Here is a 26,587-nt window from a genome sequence, read left to right on the forward strand (position 1 = left end):
CTGATGTCATGTGACTGGCAAATGACTGAGTAGAAAATACTTGTGTGTGTTACTTGTGTGTGGTCAGGCATGCTCAGCTTGTGCTGCTGTTGGTTCAGTAGGGAAAGGTCGCAGCTTATTAGTCTACCTACACTCTGGTCCCTTAATGTATTGTCCCTGACGTTCTCCTTGGAGGCAAGCAGAACTCTGCCCATGTGCTTTCATCAGGGCACTCTTAAAATTTTGCCTTATATTTTGTTTCTTAAGTTAGGACTCTCAGTAAAGGCTTTACACGGCAGAAACTCATTAAGAATGGAACTTCCTCCATGAATGTAGAATAAGCTATAAGAATGTGTCTTATAAGCTAAAGTATCCTGAGCCATGAAATGTTTTTCTTCCCTCTGTTCTACTCAATAGACAGTTTTCTTAGCCTCTTAAAAACCTGTCTTCAGCCAAGCATGGCAGTTCACGCTTTCCCAGCACTTGGGAGGCAAGATCTCTGTGAGTTCAAGGCCAGCATGGTCTATGTAGTGAATTCCAGCTAGGGTATGTAGTGAGGTTCTGTCTCAATAAAACAACAAATCCGTCTTCAAAACAGCCTCAAATGTTGGTGTTCTGGCTCTTTATGGAGCAGTAATTCCTGTCTGGTTTCATCCTAAAGTGTTTTCATTCTTTGTTTTTAGATGCTAATGAGAGCAGATGCCATCAGGGGAAGACACTTTATGGAGTTGGCTTGAGAGCTGGGGGAGAAAATCACCTTTGGCTTCTTAAAGGAAGCCTGTCTTTCCAAGCCTGTTGGGCTGCCTGCTGCCAGGACTCTGCCTGTCATGCTCTTTGGTGGCTGGAAGGGATGTGCTTTCAGGCCGACTGCAGCAAGCCCCAGAGCTGCCAGCTTTTTAGGACAGACTCTTCCAATTCCATGCTGATATTTTTTCAAAAATCCCAAACTGCAAATGACTTGGACCTTCTGCCTGAAGATGATGAGCCACATCTTCTGAGGCTAGGCTGGGGCAGGACATCTTGGAGGAGGCAGGGCCTCGCCAGGGCTCCTCTCACCCTTGCTGTGTCCTCTGATGAACATCAGAGCCTAACCAGGGCTCGGCAGAAGAGAGACCAGCTCAGTGAGGCAGCTCCACTTGGAGCGGAGCAGCATTCTAAACTGAATCGCTCGGAGGAAGGTGCTGTGAGTCCCAGCGCCTCTGTGGAGGTAAGCAGGTTTCCAGGGAGCAGAACTTAAATCTGCTTTTCCTCTTCCTTGTGTGAGCGATGGAGCCAATGCTGTGGCCTGTGCTCACAGGCCCTGTGTATGTGTAAAGCTGGGTGGCGTTTCTTCATAGGCCCTAGGAATGTTCATTTTATGCAGGCCTGACAACTGGTCGGTTAAAGCAGAAAGCTGCTCATACTCTGTTCTAAGCTGGTTCTTGGCTTCAGGTAAGTGCAGCTGTGTGGGTGTGGGTCTCTGCCAGTGGCTTTGCAGTGCTCTGCCAGGTTGCAGAACAGTCACTTTTCCTCCTCCGTCCCCTGCCTGTAAGCACACTCCTTATGGTACTGCAGGCCAAGCTCTGACCTGCTGCGCTGGGACGCAGGAAGTCTGTCAACCAAGAGGCACCTGGGGGGGTTCTCAGCAAGCTTATGTGCTAAGGGACATGCTACCAGTAGAGCTTATTCTGCAGTTTATTATGTTTCTTCGTTGTTGATCTTCCTGCACAAATGATTAAAAGGAATGACTCATTCTTGCTCAGTCTGCCTTGATCACTGTGACTTATTTTTGTATTTGTTTTGTCCTAGTTGCCTCTGTCAAGTTGAGACCAGAGTGGGGAGGCTACTACTTGCCAGGCACTGTGTGTACTCATTACTGTACTGTGTCATTTTGTTTAATTTTCATGGCAATATTTCCAAGTAGGTATTATTAACTTTGTTTTACTAGTGAGGAAACTAAGGACCAAAGAGGTTGAGCAGCTTGCCTGTGATCATGCAGCCAATGGGATTGGAATCCAGCTTTACTGTTTAGGAAACCCTTTCACTGAAGCATTAGAGAATACTGACTGCTCTTGGTTTACTGTGTCCACAACCATTTATGGGGACCTACCATCAATGAGAGGTACTTCTCTAAGTACTAGAAGTGTGAAGATGTAGAAGACGTGGTCTGTGTCCTTGGAGGACACTGAAACATGAGGCTAAGTCTTTCCAGTAGTGTGTGATTATGGCATTAACAGAACCTAGTCCTGTACATGTTAGGCATATGCTCTACCATTGAACAGGGGGAAGTCCTTAAGGAGTTTAAGCAGGGAAGGACAGCAGTTTCCCCTCATCCAAGGGAAGTATGTTCTGAGGACCTCAGTAGACCCTTGAAATTAATACTGGTTCTCTGTAAAGACTGCTGCATGCCAGAACATGATGATGATGATGATGATGATGATGGTTTTAAAGACTCATTTAGTTGTGTGAGTTTCTGCCTGCATGTATGTGTGTACAACACATTTGTGCCTGGTGTCTACAGACTCAGAGCAGGAAATCAGATCTCCTGGAACAGGAGTTCTGGACAGTTGTGAGCCACCTTGTGGGTGCTGGGAATAAAACCCTGGTCCGCAGCAAGAACAAATACTCTTAACTGCTAAGTCATCTCTCCAGCTCCTGCCCTTCTATTATTTTTGTTTGTTTGTTTAGTGTGTGTGTGTGTGTGTGTGTGTGTGTGTGTGTGTGTGTGTGTGTTTTGAGACAGGGTTTCTCTGTGTAGCTTTGGAGCCTTTCCTGGATCTCACTTGGTAGCCCAGGCTGGCCTCCAACTCAGAGATCTGCCTGCCTCTGCCTCCCAAGTGCTGGGATTAAAGGCGTGCGCCACCACCGCCCAGCATGTGTGTAGTTTTTTTAATGGCAGGGTTTCTCTCTGTAATAGCTCTGGCTATCCTGGAACTCCATTTGTAGACCAGGCTAGCCTTAAACTGACAGAGACCTTCTGCTTCTGCCTCCTGAGTGCTGGGGTCAGAGTCTTGTGCCACTACAACCAGCTTGCCATTTTATTCTTAATGTAGATTTTGTCATAGCACCTTCAGTTTAGATTTTTTTTTTCTTATTAAATTGAGAACTTTCACATTTCACTTAGAAGGAAGGACTTGGCTTTTCTTTGGCATATCTGGATTCTCAGCATCACTATTTTGCTTTTGGGCAGCTACTTAGATCTGCCTGCCTCTGCCTCCCGTGTTGGGATCAAAGGTGTGAGCCACCACCTCCTGGCTATTTTTAAACTTATCCTTTGAGGATTTCATGCTATTTGTTGTGATCATATCCACTCTTCCTCCAACTGCCCCCAGACCCACCCCCACTTTCCTACTTGCTCAACTTTGTGCCCTTAAAAACAAAACAAAAGGCCGGGCAGTGGTGGCGCATGCCTTTGATCCCAGCACTAGGGAGGCAGAGCCAGGAGGATCTCTGTGAGTTCAAGGCCAGCCTGGACTACCAAGTGAGTTCCAGGAAAGGTGAAAAGCTACACAGAGAAACCCTGTCTTAAAAAACCTAAACAAACAAACAAACAAACAAATAAAAACTACCTATTAAATCCAGCTTGTGTTGCCCAAATATTCTTGATGTGTGGCCTTCCACTGGGCATGGGTGACTTCTCAGGAGTTATACTATTAGAGAAAATTGACCTTTTCTCTCCCAGTGGCTAATAATTGCCAATAGTTCTTGGCTAGGGGTGATTCTCCTTTCCATGCTGTGAGTTCAGAGGTACAGCTGCCCTGCTGTGTCCAAAAGACACTATTTCCTTATGGTTACCCACTACATCTGGTTCATATTCTTTGTTCCTCCTTTTCTCTGAACCTTTGGAGGACAGGTAGTATGAATGTTACATTTAAGGCTGAACATTCTGCAGTTTATTATCTGAACCTAGTTGTGGGTCTGAGTGTCAATCATCATCTACTACAAATAGAGGCTGCTCCAATGAGAGGTGAGAGACGCACAGACCGAGCAGTCAGTTTAGTGCTGTGTCCATATCTGTGTTTACCAAGAAAATTCATCTGAAGTGACAGAGCTGAGCAGGAAAAGGAAGTGATGTAGCTGGACGGAGAGAGCAAATGATAGACCAGAACAGAAAGGCACATAGGCGTGGATATACAGGGAGTAGGTCTCTTTGGAGACTGAGGTGTCAGTGAGGTGAGGTTACCTTGTGGCTTTTCCTATTCCTCTGATCTCTCAGGTTTTCACTCCTATATCTGGCTCTGAGTTTGTATTTAATAAGACTGTTTAGCAATTCATCTACAGCAGAAAAACAGTAGGTTTCTCCTCTAGGGCCTATGACCTGCCTAGCTACAGGTTCTTGGACCAACAATGGTGGTTTCATCTTGTGGAATTTTCCACTTAATCTTTTTTGGCTTGCAGTGACCAGAGGTCACTTAAACCATGGAAAGTGAAACCACAGATAAGAACAGCTCTAGTCAGATGTCCCTGTGCAATGAGTAGATTGGAAAAGGACCATATGTATATATATATATATATATATATATATATATATATATATATATACATAATCTTAGTAAAGTAGGCTCCAGACAAGAGAAATGCTTTAGTATCAAAGTAAGAGAAAGATACAAAAAGAGGGTAAGCAAGAATTCCCGGGACTGGAGAGATGGCTCAGGGCTTAGGAGCACTGGCTGCTCTTCCAGAGGACCTGGGTTCAATTCCTAGCACCCACATGGCAGCTCACAACTATCTGTAACTCCAGTTCCAGGGCATCTAACACCTTTACATCAATTCACATAAAATAAAGTTAAATAAATTATAGTTAAAAAAAAAAAAAAAAGAATTCCCTTAGACATGTGCCCCTGCACCCTGAGACTTTATCATCATCAATTTCACTTGAAGGCTGTGTTCAAAACTGGGCCCCAACTTCAGAATTTCAGAATCCATAGATTTAGAGTGGGGCCTAAAAATTTGATTTTCTAAGTTTCTGGAGAAGACTAGTGCTTTGATCCAGGAACCATACCTTAGAGCCTCTGCATTACAGGATTGGGGATGAGGGGTATAGGATATAGAGCATGGGATATACAGAGCATGGGATTAGCCTTAAGGATGGGATTAGCCATAAGTAGGATACCTTTTTCATTGTGATATGAAGGAAGGATTTCATGGATATCGCTAGAGTGGGTATTTATAGGTTTGCTAAAAGGAATTCTTAAGTCATTTCTTGGTTCTTCTGAAGTGTGGTAGATTGGAAGCAGAAACAGGTAAGGTGGGCTTTGGGAAGAGTGGCAAGGGTCTGAACTGGCCTTCATGACAGCTAGAAGATGCCAAACTAGGTAAGGAAATAGGAAGCCTTGTAGGTAGTCTTGTGGATGGAGACCCTGTACTTAGAGTAGTGTGCTGATCTTCCCAGTTGGGTGAGTCTTCTCAGGGAAAGGCTGATAGTTCCAAGTTAGGAAATTTGCTAGGTGGTTTGTGCAAAAGGAAATTGGGGCGTGGAAATTAAGGTTTTCAAAGGAATGGATGACAGAGAATAAAAGAGATAAGAAAAGAGACAAAGGCAGGGCAGGCTCACTGATAGAACGCAGAAGCCTGTCGCTTAGGTTTCCACAGTCAAAGCAGACAGATACCAAGGGAGCAGTGATTATGGGAAAGGCAGGAGGCCATCTGCAGTGTCAGGTATTTGAAGTTAGGATTTGGTAGTGTAAAAGTTCTGACAGGACCTGAGGTGCAGCTGTGGAAGACACTGCTGAAGCATGATGGAGAGAGAGGTTTGTTGGAGACGAGGAGCTTAAAGAACTCAGGGAGCCTCACAGAGCATGGTAATGAGTTCTTTGTTGCAAGATATATGACCACACTGTGAACCCCAAGAGTGCATTATCTACTGGAAAAACCTGCTTCTAGCTGTGGTGTGCCTCAGCCCTAGCACACACCTTTAATCTAAGAGCTTTCTGCTTGAATAATGTACACAGAATTAGGTAAAGTCAGCCATAGGTCAAGAGGTGGAGCAAGCAAGCAGTTGACAGGAAGTGAACAAAAGATTATTAAGAAAAAAACAGGAGAAGGAGAGCTGGGGAGACGGCTCAGTGGTTAAGAGCACTGGCTACTCTTCCAGAGGACCCGGGTTCAATTCCCAGCACCCACATGGCAGCTCACAACTGTCTGTAACTCCACTTCCAGGGGATCTAACACCTTCATACCAATGCACATAAAATAAAGTTAAATAAATTTTAAAAAGAGAAAAAGAAAAAAAAACATAGAGAGGGAGTCAGGACGATAGATGGAGGGATTCACAGGAAGAAGACTTTTTTGAGACAAAGAAAAGAGGAGGATGGTTAGCTGGGTGCTTTCTGTGCCTCTGAGCTAGCAGGGTCCCACTCCAATATCTGGCTCCTCAGTCTTTATTGATTAAGATTTTGTTAAAAACAATGGTTGTCCTTGTGGGAACTGAGATGGTCATTAACATGATGGTGTTAACAGCAACAGCTAGTGTTCACCACACTTCCTGTGTGCCAGGTGCCATTCTGAGCCCTTGACATACTGTTGTTCTCAATCCACATAACACGTCTGTGCAGCACTGTTACTATCCCTGTTAGAGAAGAAACTCAAGGGAAAACAAGACCCAGCTAACTAGTCTATGACCCGGGCAGTGTGGGTCCTTCCAGAGCCTGTTCTTGGGACCCTCTTACTCCTCAGGCAGGAGCTGAGGTAAGGAGAGGGTCTGACAGCCAGGTGTCAGCACCATGTAGAAAGTAATGAGTAAGCTGGGTGACAGCTTCAAGAGGAACTGCAGTGAGTCCAGCGAGTTGGTAGGAGATGTGCTTGCAGAAAGGCCAAAGTGGTGGTTCACAAAGGCCATGGAGAGGCAAGCAGCACAAGCCAACTATGACCAATGCCATTGGCAACGGATCAGTAAAACTGGAGATACAGTAGACTTCTACCAGGCAGTCCTTTGGGAGGTACTGAAAACACAGCTCGGGCTTTATTGAATTCAGTTGCATGCTGGGAGGAAGACCCTGCGCTTGTCTTGGCTAGAGACTTCTTTTGCTTGTTCCCTTGTGGTGGGCAGTGGCTACAAACTCCTGTTACCGAACAGAATTTCAAAGTTCTATGTCTGATAGAGTGGGTGGACATGGAGGAGAACTTCTGCAAATGAGCTGGGGAGGAGGAATGGGTCTTTGCTGCAGGAAGTGCTGCAGAGACATTGCAGAGTTTGATGTCACTTGAGGACTGCAAGCATTGCTAGAAAATGGGGCAGTCTTCAGAGCCATACAACTCGGTTAGACTTCTGTGATATGTTTAGGAGCTTAGTGCTTTACCCTCAAGGCCATGGAAAGCTCTGGAAAGTAGTAAGGGTACCTGTGCATTCCAGGTACTTAAATGGCTGGCATTTCCTTGAGGAGACGCTTGAGAGTTCAAGCTTCTGTTTAAGCAGTAGGGAAAAGTAGAAGAATATATTTGCCCTATGGCTCTTATCCTAGTCAGTGATGACTGGCCAGTGCTAGTGGTTTCTAGTTTATTCTGTTTTCATAGAGGTATGGCAAGTAGCTGGGTATCCAAAGTTGGGAGAAACTGGTATGCATTGTTCTGGGTTTTTCTGAAACACCTGCAGTAATCTTGATTAAGATTTTGTTAAAAACAACTGTAAATGGATACCCACATGCTCTAGAATAGAATTTGACATCACTGCTGCCATTGTTGCTGTTATAACATTGATGACCACCGCTACTACTGTTTCTGGGATTGCCATTTCATAACTGGTTACTACAGCTAGCACAGTGGAGACCCTGGCAGCAAAAGTAGCTACCACAGTTAATTAATCTTTCATTCTATTGGGCATGACAAATTTAAATCAATGGTTATATACATTTCAATTTGTAGTTGGAGAGCTTCTCTCCAGGTGCCACCAAGCCCTGTTAGTCCAACAACCCACTTGTAAGATAAACACACAGACATTTATATTATTTAAACTGCTTGGCCATTAGCTCAGGCCTACCATTGTCTAGCTCTTACTCTTATATTCAGCCCATTTCTATTAATCTATACTTTGCCACGTGGCTTGTGGCTTACCGGTACCTTACTTCTTTCTTGTTATGGTGGCGGCTGGCAGTATCTCCCCGCCCCAGCCTTCCACTTCCCAGAATTCTCTTCTCTCTTGTCCCGCCTATACTTCCTGCTGGCCAAACAGCATTTTATTTATACAGAGTGATATCCACAGCATCCATTGGCCCTGAAAGCTATAAATTTACAAACTCAAGTTCCATTTGATACCATCTTAGGATACCATCTTACAAGGTTTCCAGTTTGCAGTAAGACTTGTTAAGGAAGGGAATGGCTCAGTTACCTTTAACCTACTGGCTATGGGTGAATTAAGACTTCTGTTGGTCTTTTCTGTGCCAAACACACAGATTGCAAGCCCAGCACCACTTAGAGATCTTTGGCAACAGTTAACTTTGCAGCTCTCATACAATTGTGCCTGTATGATAATGAGTATTCAGAGATGGGTAATGCCTGGGGGGTGCTCACCAACCTAAGACAGAATGCCTGTGTGGCCTGGACAGGTGTCTCCATGACAGGTAAGGTGACCTGCTGACGTCCCATGCAACCTAAGTCAGAAGCTCATTTTTTAGTAAAAGTGGGGGACCTGTAGGTCCCTGGCCCCCATTTTGGGTAACTGTTGCAATGCTTGCTCACCTTGACCTTGATATCCTCCCTATGCTAATTCCCTGCGAGATTCCACCCTCCTGAATGCTTAAGGGAAGCTCCTTGTCTGAGTATCCAGATATTGGGTGTTAACAGCTTAGATGCAAGATTGTAAAACATTAGGAGCGGGGGGGGGGGGGGGGGGGGGGGGGGGGGGGATTTAGCTCAATGGTAGAGCGCTTGCCTACAAGCGCAAGGCCCTGGGGTTCGATCCTCAGCTTAAAAAAAAAAAAAATCAGAAGCGAACTTCTGCCATCCAGGGTTCACCCATTGTGCTGTAAGCCTGTATTTAAGACCTCCTCCTTCAATAAATGGCATTCAACATTCAAAAAAAAAAAAAAAAAAGAAGAGGGGGTCAAGAACATGATGGGGAAACCCACAGAGATAGCTGACTGGTGCTAGTTGGAGCTCACTGACTCTGAACTGACAGCTCGGGAACCTGCATGGGACCAAACTAGGCTCGCTGAATGTGGGTGACAGCTATGTGGCTCAATCTGTTTGTGGGGTCCCAGGCAGCAGGACCAAGACTTATCCCAGATGCATGAACTGGCTTTTTGGAGCCCATTCCCTGCGGTGGGATACCTTGCTCAGCCTTGATACAATGGGGAGGGGCTAGGCTCTCCTTCAATTTGGTATGCCAGACTTTGTTGACTACCATGGGAGGCCTTACCCACTCTGAGGAGTGGATGGGGGCAGAGGGGGAGGGAGGTGAGGAGGTGGGAGAAGAGGAGGGAGGCGGAACTGGGTTGGTATGTAAAATGGAAAAAATTTTAATAAAATAAACATTTAATAAAAAAAACTGTAAAGGCATTGGCTTGTCAGAATGAATTGTTCATCCTTTTGGATACATGTACATTATGATGCCCACAAGCAGGGACAGTGGACACTTTGAAGTGGGTAGGAGTGCCATTTATTCCTTTGTCTCCACTTAAGAGGGAAGAGTTAGTCTGGTTCCACTTGTCACTGTACTCTTCTGTGTCAAGAGCCTCTGAACTGTGGCAGAAGGGCAGGAGGCTGGTTAAGTGGGTCTGGAATGGGCACTGTAGGTGTGGTTCAGCCCCTGGCAATTAGCTGCCACCGGTCCTGCTTTGTGAAGGAGGCCAGGAAGGAAGGTCCACATGGACAACAGTTTGTTAGGAAGACTCGGGTGTTCTCTCTGCGGTGATTGTTCCCCATTCCAGTCACTGATGGAAGCAGCTGCTTCTAAGGCCTTTCATCCGCAGCTGTCTGCTGCTTGCTCTTCCTGAGAACTCCAGGCCGACTTCTTGTATGGCCTGAGCTGGCCTCGAATGGAAGAGAAGATAAGGCAAGATAAGGCACAGGGTGTGGGCAGCCAAGAGAACAACTTACATAAGCAAGGACAGCTTCTCCAGCAGTCCTGCTTTTCTTTTGTTTTGTCATGCCCCACCCCAACTCTCCATGGCTTTCTGCTTGCTTGGTTTGGTTTGTGTTTTAAAATTTCCTCTAAATCCTTTAGGCTGTGAAATTATTGCCAAGAGTTCATTTATTCTTCCAGTTATTACTCTGACAAATTGAGGCCTAGATTTTTTTCAAATTCTAACTCTTAGTTCTGTAACAGACAAGCTAACAAACTTTGCCATTTTTTTTTTCTCTTCTAGCCCTAGGCCTCTGCTTTGGATAGTCTGTGGGTCTCTGTACCCCTCTCCACATTGTAATCTTACACAAATGGTGATCATCTTGAGAAAGACTGGGTAGTCTGTTTCCTTGCTTTGTATGTAATAGCAGAAATCCCTGCAGGCCCAGCTTCCCTTCTCAGAGCATTAGTTTCTGGACCACAGCCCCTCTCATATTTCCCTATCGTAACTGCCCAGTTTCCCATCTACTGTCCTGAGCACCTCTTTTAACATTCTGCTTTACTATGTGCAACCAGTGAAACTGTGTTAGTCACCTCCATAGTCTTAGTCCATTCGGACCTTTGTAACAGCATGCCACAGACAGTGACTTATGCACCACAGACATTTCTTTCTTCCAGCTCTAGAGGCTGCAGAAGTTCAGGATAAAGGCTTTGGCAGGTCAGGTTTTTGATGAGGAGCCTGTTCCTCAGAGGCACTTCTTCTTCTCACATGATGGGAGAGGTAAACAAACTCCATGAAGCCTGTTTTAGAAGGAAACACTCACCTCCCAAAGGCTCCTGTCCTAAATACCATCTCCTTGAAGGGTTAAGATTTCAACATACAATTTGGAGTATACAGACATTTATTCCAAAGAACACTTCTGATTATAATTTGTTCAGAATTAGGGTTTTTTTCATATTTATTTTTATTTTGTATGTATAGGTATTTTGCTTGCATGTGTGTGATGCTTATGTGGGTGTACTAGATGCATGTATGCAGTATCTGAGAAGGCCAGAAGAGAGGGCTGGATCCTCTGGCACTGGAGGTACAGACAGTTCTTAGCTGTCATAAGGGTGCTGGGATTTGAACCCTGGTCCTCTGTAAGACCAGCATGTGAGCTATCTTAACCAGTGAGCTATCTCTCCAGCCCCTCAGAATTGGGTTCTTTTTAAAAGACTCCTGCCATCCCACCTTCTATCATACACCTTCCCCCCAGTCAGTATTTCATAGTTTTTGAAGTAAAATACTTTGTTTCAAGTTCCCTTCTCTTATTTCCTTAAAAATAAATACACAAATAAATGATAAGCTGTTTCTTTAAAAATAAAATTCTATCTAACTTTAACAAGCTCAGTTTTCTACTTCTGGGACTCTAATCTTGAGCTATGATTCCTATAGAAAGAGCTTGGTGCACAATGATAGGTGCTATTTATTTTGTATTAATTCATTGTCTCTCTCAGGATAGTGTCTTGTTATGTAACCCTGTCCTAGAATTCACTATGAGCCAACTTGATTTTGAATTTCCATTGACCCTCCTGCCTCTGCCTCCCAAGTACTGCTATTTCAGGTAAAAGTCATCTTGTCCAGTGGCATTTTCAGACATATATCAATATACTTTATTCTTTTCTCACCATGTAGCCCTGTCTTGTCTGGAACTTGCTATGTAGACCAGGCTGGCCTCAAATTCACCAAGACCTACCTGTCTTGGCCTCCCGAGTGTTGGAACAGAGGGACAACCAAACGTGCTTTGTTCCTACTGGACTTCTCCCTCGTTAGCTCACACTGATCCCTCCATACCTCCAACTCATCCCCTCTTGCTTTCCTGATACACAGAACTCCCATTTTTCCTTCTTCTCTTCCTCCTTTTCTTGTTTTCCCAGCATTCATTCAGGAGGCCGAGGCAGGAGGATCTCTCTGAGTTCCAAGATAGCCGTTTCTACATAGTGAGACCCTCTTTCAAACAAGTAAACAAACAAGCAGCACCTTTTCTGGATGTTTATGTAAATAAAATAATGTGATATGTAGTCTTTAGTATTTGACTTCTTTCTCAGCATATTTTTTTAATTTTTAAAGTATTTATTTTATGATTTTGTGTGTAAGAGTGTTTTGCCTGCATGTATGAGACTTCTTTATTTTTTCTCTGCCTCTCTGCCTCCTTTCTCCTCCTTCTGCTCCTTTTTTGAAACAGAGTCTCTTTGTGTAGCTCAGCCTGGCCTTGAGCTCACTTGGGTCCCTCTGCCTCAGCTTCCTGAATGAGCTGCAAAGCCTAGCAAAGTTCTAATTCTTTGTGGTATAGTTATTGTAATTGTTGAGAAGGATGTAACGTACATCTTTACATTAAATGCTGTTATTTGCTTTACATTAAATGACTGTCCTGGAACTCACTTTGTAGACCAGGCTGGCCTTGAACTCAGAGATCCATTCACCTCTGCTTCCCAAGTGCTGGGACAAAAGGCATGTGCCACCATGCCTGACAATCAGTATGCACTCTTACACATAAGTGTAATGTCTTCTAGTTTGCATTTTGTTTCTAGAATCTTAAGTTCTGTATTCCTGATTGTATATGTGTTCTTCTTTCTCTGGTTGCTTAGATGATATTCTCTTTAGCACCCATTTAAAGTGTTTCACTAGCTAGTCACGAGTTGTTTTCTGCTTGGGGCTTATGCACATCTCATTTCTATGTTGAATGTGGGCTTGCTGCTTTCTTAAGATTGGAAAGTAGTTGACCACGTTTTGTTGCCTCCTTTCCTGGCCTGCCTTTCCTTTGATAATTCTATTACAAATGCATAGCAACTTGGGTTTGTTTTCAGTTTACTAATACTCTGGTCACTTCTTTCTAGTCTTTTTTCCTTCTTTTTGTTTCAGTTGAAACCTATTAAAACTCCTCAGATTTTCTCTACATTCTCCAAACCTGCCATGAAATCACCATAGTGAACAGCCAGGCATGGTGGCATAGACTCATAATCTCAGTTCTTGGGAAGTAGAGACAAGAGGATAAAAAGTTCAAGGTATCCTCAGCTATATCATGAGTTCAGGGCCATCCTGGGCTACAAGAGAACTTTTCTCAGAAACAAACAAAAACCACCAAGTGTATTTTTCATCTTAGACACTGTAGTAGTCATTTCCAGAAGCTCTAGACTCTATGAGTAGTTTACTGAATACAGGAGTAGTTCCCCTTGTCTGTCAGAAATACCAAACCCTGGATAAACTATATTATCTTATTATATGAACATTGTGAGGAAGTTGAATTCATAAATTAGGCACAGCCAGAGATTATATCAGCCGGTTTACTGTTACTGTATTGAAATAACTGAGCTAATCAAAGTATGAAGAGTAAAGGTTTCTTGTGGCTGGCTCATGGGTTCAGCAGTTAGAGTCTGTGGTTGGTTGACTTGTTGCTTGTGAGTCTATGGGGCACAGTCTATCATGATGGGAGTATGTGGCAGAGGAGAGGCCTGGAATCCAATTGCTTCTCCCCATTGACTTCCTCTGGCTAGGCCTTACTTCCTCCTTCTTAAAGTTTCTGTTCGTGGAACAAACCTTTAATACTTGGATATGGTGATATTTATTTGTACTGAAATGTGATTTTATTTGTATGTTAATAAATAAAGTTGCCTGGGGGACAGAGCTAATAGCAAGCCATAGCAGAAGCCGGGTGGTGGTGGCGCACACCTTCATTCCCTATCACATGACAGGCAGATCTCTGTGTGTTCAAGGATACAGCTAGCATGGAGACATGCCTTTAATCTCAATACCAACCATAGAAGACCTGGAGGTCTGTATAGACAGGCAGTGACAAGGAGGTCATGTGGTTGGGTTTATAACCAATGAGAAGGCAGAACAGAAAGTCAATAAAAAGACAGATACACAGGAAGTAGGCCTCTTTCTGAGAGGAAGGACAGCAGTGGCAGGAAGGGTAAGAAAGGGTTTTTAGTATCAGTCAGTTCTTGGCTACTGCTCTGACCTCTTGAGCTTTTAACTCTGCATTTGGCTCTGTGTTTCTTATTTAATAAGACTGTTACATCTACACTTGGATCTTTGGAGGACATGTCAAACCCAAACTATGGCAGAGACTAATATCAATAACTGATAAAGTAATAGAACAATGACTGTATTTAGGAAAATATGGGTTACTTGAACATATGCACTGTGTTACAATGACAGCTGAATTGATAACCAAGGTAGCAAATACAGTGTAGATACACTGCAAAGGGGTAATTCAGGTTCCAGGAAGGATAGATCAGGATAGCATGGGGTTTTGTCATGCTATAAAGAATAATGTGCAGTTTAGAACTTATGCATTGTTTAGTTCTGGAATTTTCCATTTAATATTTTCAGAATGTATTGACCTTTAGTAACTGAAACCACAGCAAGCAAAATTATGGCTTAGGAGGAACTACTATATATTTACCTTCTACAGCTTCTTGAATATGTGTATTGAAATAAAATGATTATTTCATTTTGTGATGCTTGATCACACCTATGGCCTGTGCACAGGAGGCAAGTGCCATATTCCTAACCCTTTGGTTCTTTTGAGACAGAGTCTTTTACATAGCTAGGTGGTCATATAACCCAAGCAGTTGTTAATCTCATGATCCTCCTGTGTTAGCCTTCTGAGTGCTGAGATTAAAGGTATACATCACCATATTTCATTTCTTTCTTTCTTAATTTTTTTCCATTAAAGGCTCAGTGCTAGGGTCAGAATCCAGGGCCTCTCTCATGCTGGATTAGATCTCTACCACTGAGCTATACCACCAGCCTGGATCAATTTTTTAAGTAATTAATTAATTAATTTAAAAATTATTGTTATTATTATTGGTGTGTGTGGTCTGCATGTGTGTGATGTGGAGCCGAGGGCATGTATGATGTGGTGGTCAGAAGACATCATGGAATTGGTTAACTCGGGTCATCAGGCTTGCACAACTGGCACTTTACTTACTTTATATCTGTCCAGGATCAAGTTTAATTGAATGAGGTTTTCCCTGTCAGGACTTAGTTTCTGCTTATATCTCCTGTCTGACTATTAATTAAGCACTTGCTTTTATAAATTTTACTTAGGAGGCTGCTGGTGACTTTGTGTCACTGTGAGTGTTCTTGACCTTGGCTCTGGAGTGTACTCAAACTATTTGAAAAATAATTTGATCTTTCGTTAGTGTTATTTTTGGTTTTTTGAGACAGAGTATCATTTGGTAGCTCTGGCTGTCCTGAAATTTACTATGTAGACCAGGGTGGCCTCTATCTCATAGAGATGCCTGTCTCTGCTTCCTGAGTGCTGGAATTAAAGGTGTGTAGCACCATGCCTAGCCCTTTATTATTAGTTCTCTAACTAGTATGAATTAGAAAGTTCCCAATCCAGTTTTGTGGAGCAGGTGCTGTTCCCAGCCTTGTGAAGTTCAGTACTGCTCTTATAACCATTTCTAGACCCTTCCTTGGCCTGGGGTGGTTTCCTCACACCCAGGAGAGTTCTGTCCTGTGCATCCCTCTCCTCTACACTCCAGGTGCATCTCTTCAGCTCAGACAGGCTGCTGGTCTTGCTTGGGTTCTTTCTTGGGCCATAGCCCAGAAACCTCTGACAGTCAGATGGGGCAATCATAGGCCAAGACTTACCTTGTGTGTTTAATCTTGTAGGAGTCACCATTTTCCACCAGTGCAGTTATTTTATACATTTTATCTGGCTTTTAAATTTTTTAGGTAGAATGATAAATCTGTCCCTTATCATTTATCCTTCTGTCTTTACTAGAAGCAGACGTCCACTCTGTGTGTGTGTGTGTGTGTGTGTGTGTGTGTGTGTGTATGTGTTTGTGTGTGTGAGTGTTGACACAGGGTCTCCTTATGTAGTTTGGACTGCTGTCAAACTCATGGTCCTCCTGCCTCTATTTCCCAAATGCTGTGACTACAGGTACGTGTAGCCAGAAGTTTTCCTGGTCTCACCTGGCTCACAGCTGCTCGGGTGCAAATAAACACACAGACGCTTATATTAATTAAAACTGTTTGGCCTAATGGCTCAGGTTTCTTGCTAGCTAGATCTTTTGTTTGTTTGTTTGTTTGTTTGTTTGGAGACAGGGTTTCTCTGTGTAGTTTTGGAGCCTGTCCTTGATCTCACTCTGGCCTTGAACTCACAGAGATCTGCCTGGATCTGCCTCCCAAGTGTTGGGATTAAAGGCATGTGCCACCACTGCCCGGCGCTAGCTACACTTAATTTAACCCATAATTCTTATTTATGTTTAGCCATGTGGTTTGGTACCTTTTCCCAGTTCTGCCTTAACATCTTGCTTCTCATGGTGGTGGCGGCATCTCCTGACTCAGCCTTCTACTTCCCAGAATTCTCCTCTCTGCTTATCCTGCCTACACTATACTTCCTGCCTGGCTACTGGCCAATCAGCATTTTATTTATCAATCAATCAGAGCAATACATTTCACAGCATACAGAAAGACATCCCCAGCAGGTACATGCCACCAAATCTGGCTTTTCTCATGCTTTTTAAAGCATTTTGATGACGTGGCATGGTGGCATGGTGGCATAGTGTCACATTCCTTTAATCTCAGCATTTGGGAGTCAGAGACAGGCAGGTCTCTGTGAGTTCAGTGCCATAGGCTCAAAAATAATTTGTTTTTGTTTTCCGTTTTGGCATTCATAGTAGCAAAACTACTCATTCTTGGAGACTCACTCCAATCTTCATGTCTCATGGTTCTGTTTTCAGGCAACTCAGTACCACCAAATATGTCCTTGGCATGTCTTCCTGAGTCTTCAGGCTACTTCCATGCTTTTCACACAAACAGGAAGTGGGATTGATAGCAGCTTACTCTTCTTGAATGACTTTTATTTAACCCCTGGTCCTATGGAATTTTCTGCTGAAGTCACTCCTGCTGGGGTCATTGGTAAATTCCCAACTGCCCATCAAGTGTGTCCCCATCAGTCTGTATCTGATAGGCCACTCTGCCTTGTCTCACACGCCTGACTATAGGTTGTGTCTTGTTAGTGTGCACTTTCCTGCTTCACAGTCCTTCTGTCTGACAAGTGTCAGAACTGGGCTCATCTCATGCATTGGAATGCCCAATTGTGCCTTGAACGTCTGTGTCCTTTGCTCATGTGCTCTTTTATTGTGGTTTGCCTTTCCTGTGGCTTCAGCTGTGGTGTGGGAACATGAATCCCAGTCTGAGTCTTAATTGACATTTCCTAGAGGTGGGTGTTGTTGGTTCGATATGTCTATAGCATGACTTGCCCATTATCTCCCTGTACTCTGTCTTAGTTTGACATTACTGTACAGTCAGCCTTTCACGCAGCCTAGAAACACTGGTCTTATCTCCGCCTCATTTTCCCCAACTCCCAGGTCTATTCTGGCTTTACACATATTAGCTCTTTAATATTTTGAAATTTATCCCACGGGAGGAATTTCAGTGATGATGGCAGACTGAAGTGGCCTCCTGGACCTTCACAGATAATAATGATAATTTTTTTTTTAAGACAAAGGACATAAGGAACTGGAAAGAACCCAGAAGAATATAGAAGCTAAAGGAAAGTTTAATTTTGAAAGATGAAGACTGGAGGTGATAAAATGTTCATTTGCACTTTAAAAAAGTGTTGCCTGTGGGCATCCAACAGGCTCCTACTAGAGGAAAGTGCTGAGAGGAAGCCTGACTGTCTCCTGGTGGCCAGACCAGGGTATGCAGTAATGCTATGTGTACATTTAGCAGCAGGACCTTTTTTCTTTTTCTTTTTTTATTTTTATTTTTCGGTTTTTCAAGACAAGGTTTCTCTGTGTAGTTTTGGTGCCTGTCCTGGATCTTGCTCTGTAAACTAGGCTGGCTTTGAACTCACAGAGATTGGCCTGGCTCTGGGATTAAAGACATGTGCCACTCCCGCTGGGCGCAGCAGGAGGACCTCTTAAGGAAAACAAACAACCAAGAAGATGAACCCCAGGTCCTGACTGTGAGCTACAACCCCTGACTGCACCCCTGTACTGTAGCGCATGGGGAGACTGCAGGAGGCCAGGTGAGGAAGCACACAGGGATGAGGAAGGTCAGGTGGGTATGTGAAGACAGTCTGTGCCAGGCTGAGCTTAAGGTTTTTGCCTCTTACACCAAGTACATCTCCTAACCACAAGGAAGCAGGTGGTCAAAGTCTGAAGTCTTAAGGCTTGAGATGTCAGAAAACGGAGTCTGTGACTGAAAAGTTAGGGAGGACTTCTCTCTAAGCAAAGAAAACAGTGATGGCTCTCAACAAGACATCTGTATCACCACCTTCAAGACTCAGGGAACGTCTCTGCAGAGGGGGTAGAGGTCAGGGAGAGTGCTGTCAAACAATTGTTCTCAGGAACTCACTGCAGCTCTGGTTCCTGAGACCTGACCAAGACTGGCCCTGTATGGAGGAGGGGCTCCCCAGTTAGTGGCTGCTGGAGGAGGGGCATCATTTCCTTTTCCTTATCCACTGGTACGCTGCCCATTCTCCAGCAAATAATAGCCGTGGTCATTCAATCAAGCATAACTAAACTCAGCGGGGGGGGGGGGGGGGGGGGAGGATGGACACGGGAGTGGGAAGAGGGCGGGCGGTGGGGGGGGGTAGTGGGAAGTGGGAGGGGACAAAATTCCTTATGTGCATGTGTAAAACTAGAAAGGAAATCAGAGTGAGACCAGGTCTCCAACCGGAGTGACTATAATCAGATAAAAGGCTGTCAACAGAAACTGACTCCATGTTGACTCAGATGATGGGATCAGCAGTCCAGGTAGCTGCTGTTTGTGTATTCAGAAACTCAAAGGAAAACTGCCCATTTGAAGTTCGAGAAAAAGAAATTCAGACCAGAAACAGAAAGCAAACTACTTTTGTCACAGGTGTAATTGTGCACAAAAGAATTGTACAGACTCTACATCAGAGATAGCAGAGTTGTAGGATATAAGGTCAATGTACAAAGATCAATTGTTTGATATATTAGAAATGTAGATAGAAACTGAAGTCTTTAAAATGCGTAATAACAATTGAAAACCATGAACTCATTAGGAATAACAGACAAAACACATCCAAAAGCTGTACTGAGAACTGTACAACATTGCTGAGAGAAACTTAAGAAGTAAACACAGAGAGAGAAGCCATTTTAATGGATTGTTTAGTGTTTCCTCCAGGACCCCTATCCCTTCTCATCCTCTGGATCCTCAGCGTCCTACCTTATTTGGGAGCAGGGCATTTGCAAATGTAATTTAAGGAGCTCCAGAAGAGATGTTTTTGGATTGACCTTAGAATCCAGTGACTGGTGGCATTACAAAAGAAAGAAATAAGCCATGCGGTGCACACTTTTAATCCCAGCACTCAGGAGTCAGAGCCAGGCGGATCTCTGTGAGTTCAAGGCCAGCCTGGTCTACAGAGCGAGCAAGTTCCAGGAAAGGCTCCAAAGCTACACAGAGAAACCGTCTCAAAACAAACAAACAAACAAACAAACAAACAAAAAGAAATTTAAAAAAAAAAGAAAGAAAAAAATAGAGATTGAGATTCTCAGAAAAGGAAGATCATGTGAAGACTGAGGCAGAGATTAGGGATGGGTTACTATAAACCAAGGGATATTGGCTTAATTATTGTCCTATTGCTGTGAAGAGACATCATGACCAAGAAAACTCTTATAAAAGAAAGCATTTAGCTGGGAACAGTTTCAGTGGGTTAGTCTATGATCATCAATCATGGTAGGAAGCAGATAGGCATGGTGCTGGACATGTAACTGAGAAACTTACATCCTGATCCACAGGCAGCAGGCAGAGAGAGACACTTGGCCTGATGTGGACTTTTGAAACCTCAAAGTCCACCCCCAGTGACTCACCTCCTCCAAGGCCACACCTACTCCAACAAGGCCACACCTCCTAATCCTTCCCAAACAGTTCCACTAATTGGGAACCAAGAATTCAAACATGTGAGCCTATGGGGGCCTTTCTCTCTCTCTCTTTATTTATTTATGTATTTATCTATCTATTTATTTATTGGTTTTTTTCGAGACAGGGTTTCTCTGTAGCTTTGGAGGCTATCCTGGAACTTGCTTTGTAGACCAGGTTGGCTTCGAACTCACAGAGATCCACCTACCTCTGTCTCCCGAGTGCTGGGATTACAGGCGTGCACCACCACCGCCCAGCGGCCTTTCTCATTCAATCCACCACAGATGTTAAAAGTCTCTGGGCACTAGACAAGACAAAGAAAGGTTGTCTAGAGCTCTGCTCCAGAAGTGCTCCTGACATCTGGCATTTAGATTTATGTCTCTGGAACCAAGACAAAGTTCTGTTGTTTTAATTGCTAAATTTATGGTAATTTTTCATGACTGTTCTAGGAAACCAATATAGCTGTCTCATCTATCAGTACTGATGAGCAAAAAATGATTTTGGATAAGGCAAAGTTAGATGACCTAAACTAACTAGAAAATTTATTATAACTAGAAATTTAGTAACCCAATTGTGCAGGTCTCCAATAAATATATAGCAGATGTTCAACACTAATCATTAGGAAATCACAAGGGAAAAACCATAGTATGCTGCCCCACCTTCAAAAAGGAATCTAAAAGTCATCCATAGCAAATGTTGGAAAGGTCACAGGATACCTGGAATGCCCATGTCAGTGGGGATGCTACCCAATTTGCTCAAAAACTATTGACGGTTTGTTCTTTTATTTATTTTGACATGGGGTCTCACTGTGTAGCCCTAGCTGGCCTGGGACTTGATATGTAGCCACAACTGGCCTTGAACTTGCAGTGGTCCTCCTGCCTCTCCATCTGTCTCTGCCTCTGCCTCCCAAGTGCTGGGATTAAAGGCGTGTTCACCGCACCCAGCTAAGCTGACATTTTTATAAAAGGTGAACTGAGCTCAGTGGCAGAACAGTGGACTGGCCAGCGTGCAGCTTGGGGTTTGAAAACTGAAAACAGAGAGGGGTCAGGGAGAGAGAAAGAGGAGGAGGAAGGGGGCAGGACAATTCCTTGAGGTAGGGTGACACTCACCTGGGAAGTTGAGGCAGGAGGATTATATATTGGAAGCCAGCCTGGGTTACATAGTGACACCCTGTTACCGAGTTGTTCTATTCATGTGACATTCTAGAAAATGACTTTTAGCGACAGTAAGTTGAGGTGCTGCTGGGGAATGTAGGTGGGGAGGGGAGCGGATTACACAGGAGCCTGGGGGATCTTCGGAAGTGAAAGTTACGCTCATTTGAATTGATGATTTCATAGGTGCTCACATCTGTTCAAATCTGACCAAGTATGAGCATCAAATATCTTTTGTGTCAATTATACCTTAAGAAAGCCTTAAAAACTTGCAAAGCTCTGAACAGACCTCACCAAAGGAAAACAAGGACGGGTCCTTGAAAATACGTCCAACTTCACTTAGTGAAGTGCACAGTAAGGGTCCCTGTCACAACTGTTAGAATAACAAAGTAAAGAACAGGAACACCAAGTGTTGTGGAGCTGTGGCCTGGAGCTGTTGTGCTCTGCTGTGGGAATGTAAACTAAACCGCAGCTGAGCTAACAGTTCAGAAAGTTAAACTTGCCAGGTGTGGTGGCACACACCTTTAATCCCAGCCTTTGGGATCTCAGCCTTTGCAAGACAGAGGCAGGTGGTTCTCTGTGAGTTCAAGGCCAGTCTGATCTACAGAATGAATTCCAGGACAGCCAGAGCTGTTACACAGAGAAACCCTCTCTCAAAAAACCAAAGAAACCTTTTGTAAAAATATATGTATCCAAACATTTGTAGCAGCTTTATTTATAAAACCTGGGGGGTTGGGGATTTAGCTCAGTGGTAGAGCGCTTGCCTAGCAAGCACAAGGCCCTGAGTTCAATCCTCAGCTAAAGAGAGAGAAAAAAACAAAACAAAACAAAACAAAACAAAAAAACTAGGGACTGAAAACAACTTAAATCTATACCAGTGAATGAATGGAAAATAAATTTTGATGTATTCCTGTAATAGAATACTATTCAGTAAAATAAAAAAGTACTACCAATACATTTAGTACCCATGGGTGAATCTCAAAACCATGTTGTGTGGACACAGCTAGAAATAAAAATAGAATACAACCGGTTCCTTTTATATAAAGTATAAGAAAACCCAAACTGGTCTTTCTGTGACAAAACAAATCAGTGCTGGCTGAGTCTGGAGGTGGAGGCAGGGACTTAGTGAGAGGACATCAGGGAACCCTGGGGCTGATAGAGATGCTCTGTCTGTAGTTGTTGTCATGTGGGTGTGTGCATTTGTCAGAAACTGACCTCGTGTTCTCATGTGCAAGTTTCTGTCCGTTATGTTTCCAGTAAGTTGATTTGTGAGATTCCCTTCCTCCACCCTGGCTTGGCTGCTCTCCATTCCTCAGTGGTTGCATGTGTGGTGGTCCTGTTGTCACTGCTTCTGCGACCCCTAGAGTGCGGTGTGACCTACAGACACCTGATTGTGTCCTTCTCTGCATGTGGTCCTCTAATCGGTCACCAGTGTGGCTCCTTAAAGTGGCCACCAGTGCCTTCCATCTGCCCATCCCTGTCTTCCAGCTCATGTCTGTAGCTTCCTGCCTCTCGATGTGTTTATGGCTTTTAGTCTCCATTACCCTAGGCTAATTGCATGTCTGTGCCTATGTTCCTTCTCTACCCTGGGCTTTTTGTGTGGTAAACAGCTGTTCACCCTTTAAAACTCAGCTTAGGAATCTTCTCACCCAGAGGGCTGCAAAGGAGAAAAGATGACGTGCTCTATCTAGTTACCCTTCGGTTCATCATGACTCATTTAGGAACACTTACTGTTTGACCTTATGCTTTTAGTTTGCTCCCCTTGTTAGCTGAGCATAATAGTTGGTGATTCTTTTTAAGTTTAAAAACTCTTATATGTGTATGGATCTTTTGCCTGAGTCTGTGTCTGTACACTGTGTGTGTGCCTGGTCCTCACAGAGGCCAGAAGACAGTTGTTGATCCTGAACTGAAATCACCACATATGATTATGAGCCGCCATATGGCTGCTGGGAATTGAACCCACGTCCTCTGGAGGAGCTGCCAGTGCTCTTGACTGCTTGGTCCTTGCTTCAGCTCCCTCATTATTTTGTTTAAAAAAGAAAAACAAACAAACAAACAAACAAACAAACAAAAAAACCCTTGAGATGGGCTTTTACTCCATAGCCCAAGCTAGCCTCAGGCTCTTGGCAATGTTTTGCCTCAGCTTCCTGAGTGCTAGAATTTTAGGTGAGAGTCACCATGCCCAGCTGATGAAACTTTTTGTATAGAAAAAAAAAAAAAAACCCAGAAAATTCACATTACTTTTTGTCTGTAATTTGTGGTTCTGGGGATCAAGCTCAGGGCTTGTAGTGTCTGGCAGGCATTCTACCAATGAGCCTGTCTCCAAATGTTAACACTGTTTGACTTTGGGTGGTAAGATAAATTTCTTCAATTTTTTTTTATAGCATTCCATGAACCCAGCCCTATGAGTCTGTAATTCTGCTCACTGCAGTTAATCTCTCGTGTTTCTTTAGGTCCACAAAGCCACCACAGTTCCCAGCCCCTTCACCACTGACCACACTACACAGACTCCTGATTGGCTGAAGAATGTGTCCGTCCATCCTGAACCATCAGAGCATTCCAGTCCTATGTCCAGTACTCAGCAAGCAAAAAGCACTGAGCACAGTTCACCTGACTCCCCTCTTCCAGTGGCCCCCTCCTACAGCTATGCTACCCCTACGCCCCAGGCCTCTTCCCAAAGCACCTCAGCACCACAACCAGGTGAGGCTCACTGCTCCTGGCCTTGGAGATGAGAAGAGAAAGTGGAGTGTTTGATTAAAGTCTTCCCATTTAGAGAGAGCAGGGGAGGCACACCTGACTGCTGTACATCACCCTGTCAGTGCCCCTGATCCCTACTTCAGCAGCTGCCCAACCTGGGGCATGTTATGGAGCTCATTTTCTCAGAGCCAGATTCTACTGTGACCTAAAGGCACAAGACTTTCTGGGTATGGTGGTGCACACCTGTCTTTTGGGGGTGGAGGCAGGAGAACCATGAATTCAAAATCATCCTTGGCTGAGTTTTAAGACAAGCCTGGGCTACATGAAACTATCTAAAACAAACAAGCAAAAATCTAAATAAATAAGTAATAGAGATGATATGACGAGTGATGTTCAGAGAATGAAGAAATATATGTGCAGGGAGACAGTGTTGATGTACCCATCTGCTTCCCAGCAGCCTGGCTGTGGGTCAGGAATTTGCCACCTGACTCTCAGAACACTTTTATTTCCAAACCAACCACGGGAAGGGGCTTAGACCTAGGCCTTCGCCTTATCAAGTCTGCCTGATGGTGCAGGGTTGAGGGACCAGGTAGAGATAGTCCATCAGTAGCTAATGGGAAGACCCAAAAAGTCAGAGTGAACACTTTTTTTTTTTTTTTTTTTTGGTGCCAATTTTGGTTTCCTAGGGTCTCCTTTGCTGGTAATGGAACATGCTATTGTTCCAGCCCTGAAGCTGTATGTGATTTCTGTGTTCAGGTGAATGCCTGCCGAGTTTCTATTGAAACTGAAGGCTTTGGCTTCTGCTGTATTGACTAGCCAGTTCTGGTCAGTTAAACTGACTATAATGGCTTTTTTTTTCCTCACTAAAAGTCATACCAGAGAGCTCTTATTCCATCTCCTGGGGCAGCTGCAGGCTGCAGCTTCCATAAAAGATGGCTTCATCTCTCTCTAAGTACCATGTTCCCAAGCAAAGGCAGATAAAACTCAAGTTTCTTATTTGTTCAGGAATCCCTTTTCACCCCCAGCCTTGGAATCTAAGCTGACTAGTCTGTTGTTTGCTGGAAGGTCTCTAGAATTGAGGCCTCGCGTATCCAGTAAGCAATTATTGCCAGAGGACTAAGACTGAGTCAGTGGTCTTCAGTAGATCTAAACCATCTGCTCTCTCTAGCCCTCAACAATTATTTAGTACAAAATATCAATAATGCCAAAGTTGAGAAACACAGACACATAGGAGGTAGGTAGCAAATAGTGGAAGAGCAATGCATAGCTATGTGCTTATTTGGGAGTTCCAGAAATGCAAGAGTGACTAAGAAGTGGGTCAGACATGCAGTGGTCTGGAAAGAGCTCTTGCAGAGCAGTTTAAACTAGGAACACAACATAGAATACAGAAAAGGTAAACAACCCACTTTGGCCAACAGCTGCAGCAGTCTCCATGTGCTTCACAGAGGCTCTATGGCTTCTGTGATGCTAAGGGGGAAGACTAACTAGAGGCAGGCCTGGGTGGGAAAGGTGAGTCCATGTGGATGTATGCCAGGTTAGGGTTCGTGTGGGAGGCAGGAGTCTCAAGTAGGAGAGTGACACTGGGATGTTTCAGAAAGATTGACATACATGTCATAGCAAGACCAGATGGACTGGAGTAAGGTGGGCCATGAGTGGGGGAGGAAGAGGAATCTTGGAGTAATCTTAACTGTGAACAATGACTCAGTAGTTGCAGAAACTGTAACAGGTGGGCCTTCTGACTGACCTTAGCCTTTATTATTTATATGTCTTATTAAAATGGTATTGACCAGATAAAAGTGGTCATTGAGACAGAGTTTGAACTCTTGGGAAAGTGGTATATAAAAGAGACATGATGCTGGGCAGTGGTGGCTCACCCCTTTAATGCCAGGAGGCAGAGGCAGGCGGATCTCTGTGAGTTTGAGGCCAGCCTGGAGAAACCCTGTCTCGAAAAACCCCCAAAGAGAGAGAGAGAGAGAGAGAGAGAGAGAGAGAGAGAGAGAGAGAGAGAGAGATGGAGACAGACATTAGTTGCAGCACAGTGGAGAAGAAATGAGAGCCCTGAGCTCTAGTCTGAAGTCACAGTGAGTGCTTTAGGGGGAGGCAGTCAGCAGGAGGGCGTGCCACAGCCTGATAGGTGGGATTTGTGCTCTTCTAGATTTGCTAAGAAGCAGCTCACTGATGACCTTGAGAGACCCTTTGTGATGGAAAAGTGGATGCAGAATCAAACTTGAGGGATTAGAGAGTAGAAAGTAATGGATGAAGATGGTGGCTGAGGGTGACTTGGGAAGCAGTCTGATCACAAAGGAGGGACAGCTGTCCGGGTGTGCTTCTGATCAAGGTACTGTCACTTGGTTCCAGTTGTAAAGGAGCTGGTGGTGTCTGCTGGGAAGAGTGTCCAGATCACCCTGCCTAAGAATGAAGTTCAGTTAAACGCCTACGTTCTTCCAGAACCAGAAGAAGGTACGCTAGCCCTTTGGGACATTTCAGTTTGTGTTGCTATCTACAAGCCTCAGTGCACTGGCTTCTGTAGTAGCCCTGTGAAGACAGGAGGCGGCACGCGGCATACAAACCCGCAGGCAGCACAGAAGGTGGGTTCTGCACAGCTGGAGACCAGAGACTGTTCTCTTGGCAGTGCTGGGCTGCACACATGCTGCTTTGCCATAGAGCTGCCCTCCAGCTTAATCCTGTAGGCTTTGATGGCAAGCCTATGTTCAAACCCTAATTCACTCAATCATTAGTGCAATTATTTTAAGCAAGTTACTCTGAGTTTTTCTCAGCGAAGATGGGAACAATAATCCCTGTTTTACAATATTACCTGAAAGGGCAAAATGTGACAGTATATAAGTGACCTCTTCTGTGTTTTTGTTTGTTTGTTTGTTTGTTTGGTTTTTCGAG

The 26,587-nt window shown here is 44.1% G+C and overlaps 1 protein-coding gene across 5 annotated transcripts in view; it reads left to right on the top strand.

Annotated features, from left to right (window-relative positions):
• Kiaa0319l (KIAA0319 like) overlaps positions 1–26,587 on the top strand; it is a 106,642-nt gene that overhangs the window by 37,474 nt on the left and 42,581 nt on the right. For 4 of the 5 annotated variants that reach the window (XM_036178726.1, XM_036178729.1, XM_036178727.1 and 1 more), the window contains exons 3-5: positions 663–1,186; positions 23,449–23,695; positions 26,051–26,152. In XM_036178726.1, coding sequence (XP_036034619.1) covers positions 663–1,186; positions 23,449–23,695; positions 26,051–26,152 — 873 coding nt within the window. The remainder of the gene's footprint in view (positions 1–662; positions 1,187–23,448; positions 23,696–26,050; positions 26,153–26,587) is intronic. The other variant, XM_036178730.1, reaches the window with a different exon arrangement.

The sequence above is a fragment of the Onychomys torridus genome, chromosome 2, assembly GCF_903995425.1.
Source record: "Onychomys torridus chromosome 2, mOncTor1.1, whole genome shotgun sequence".
Taxonomy (NCBI): Eukaryota; Metazoa; Chordata; class Mammalia; order Rodentia; family Cricetidae; genus Onychomys; species Onychomys torridus.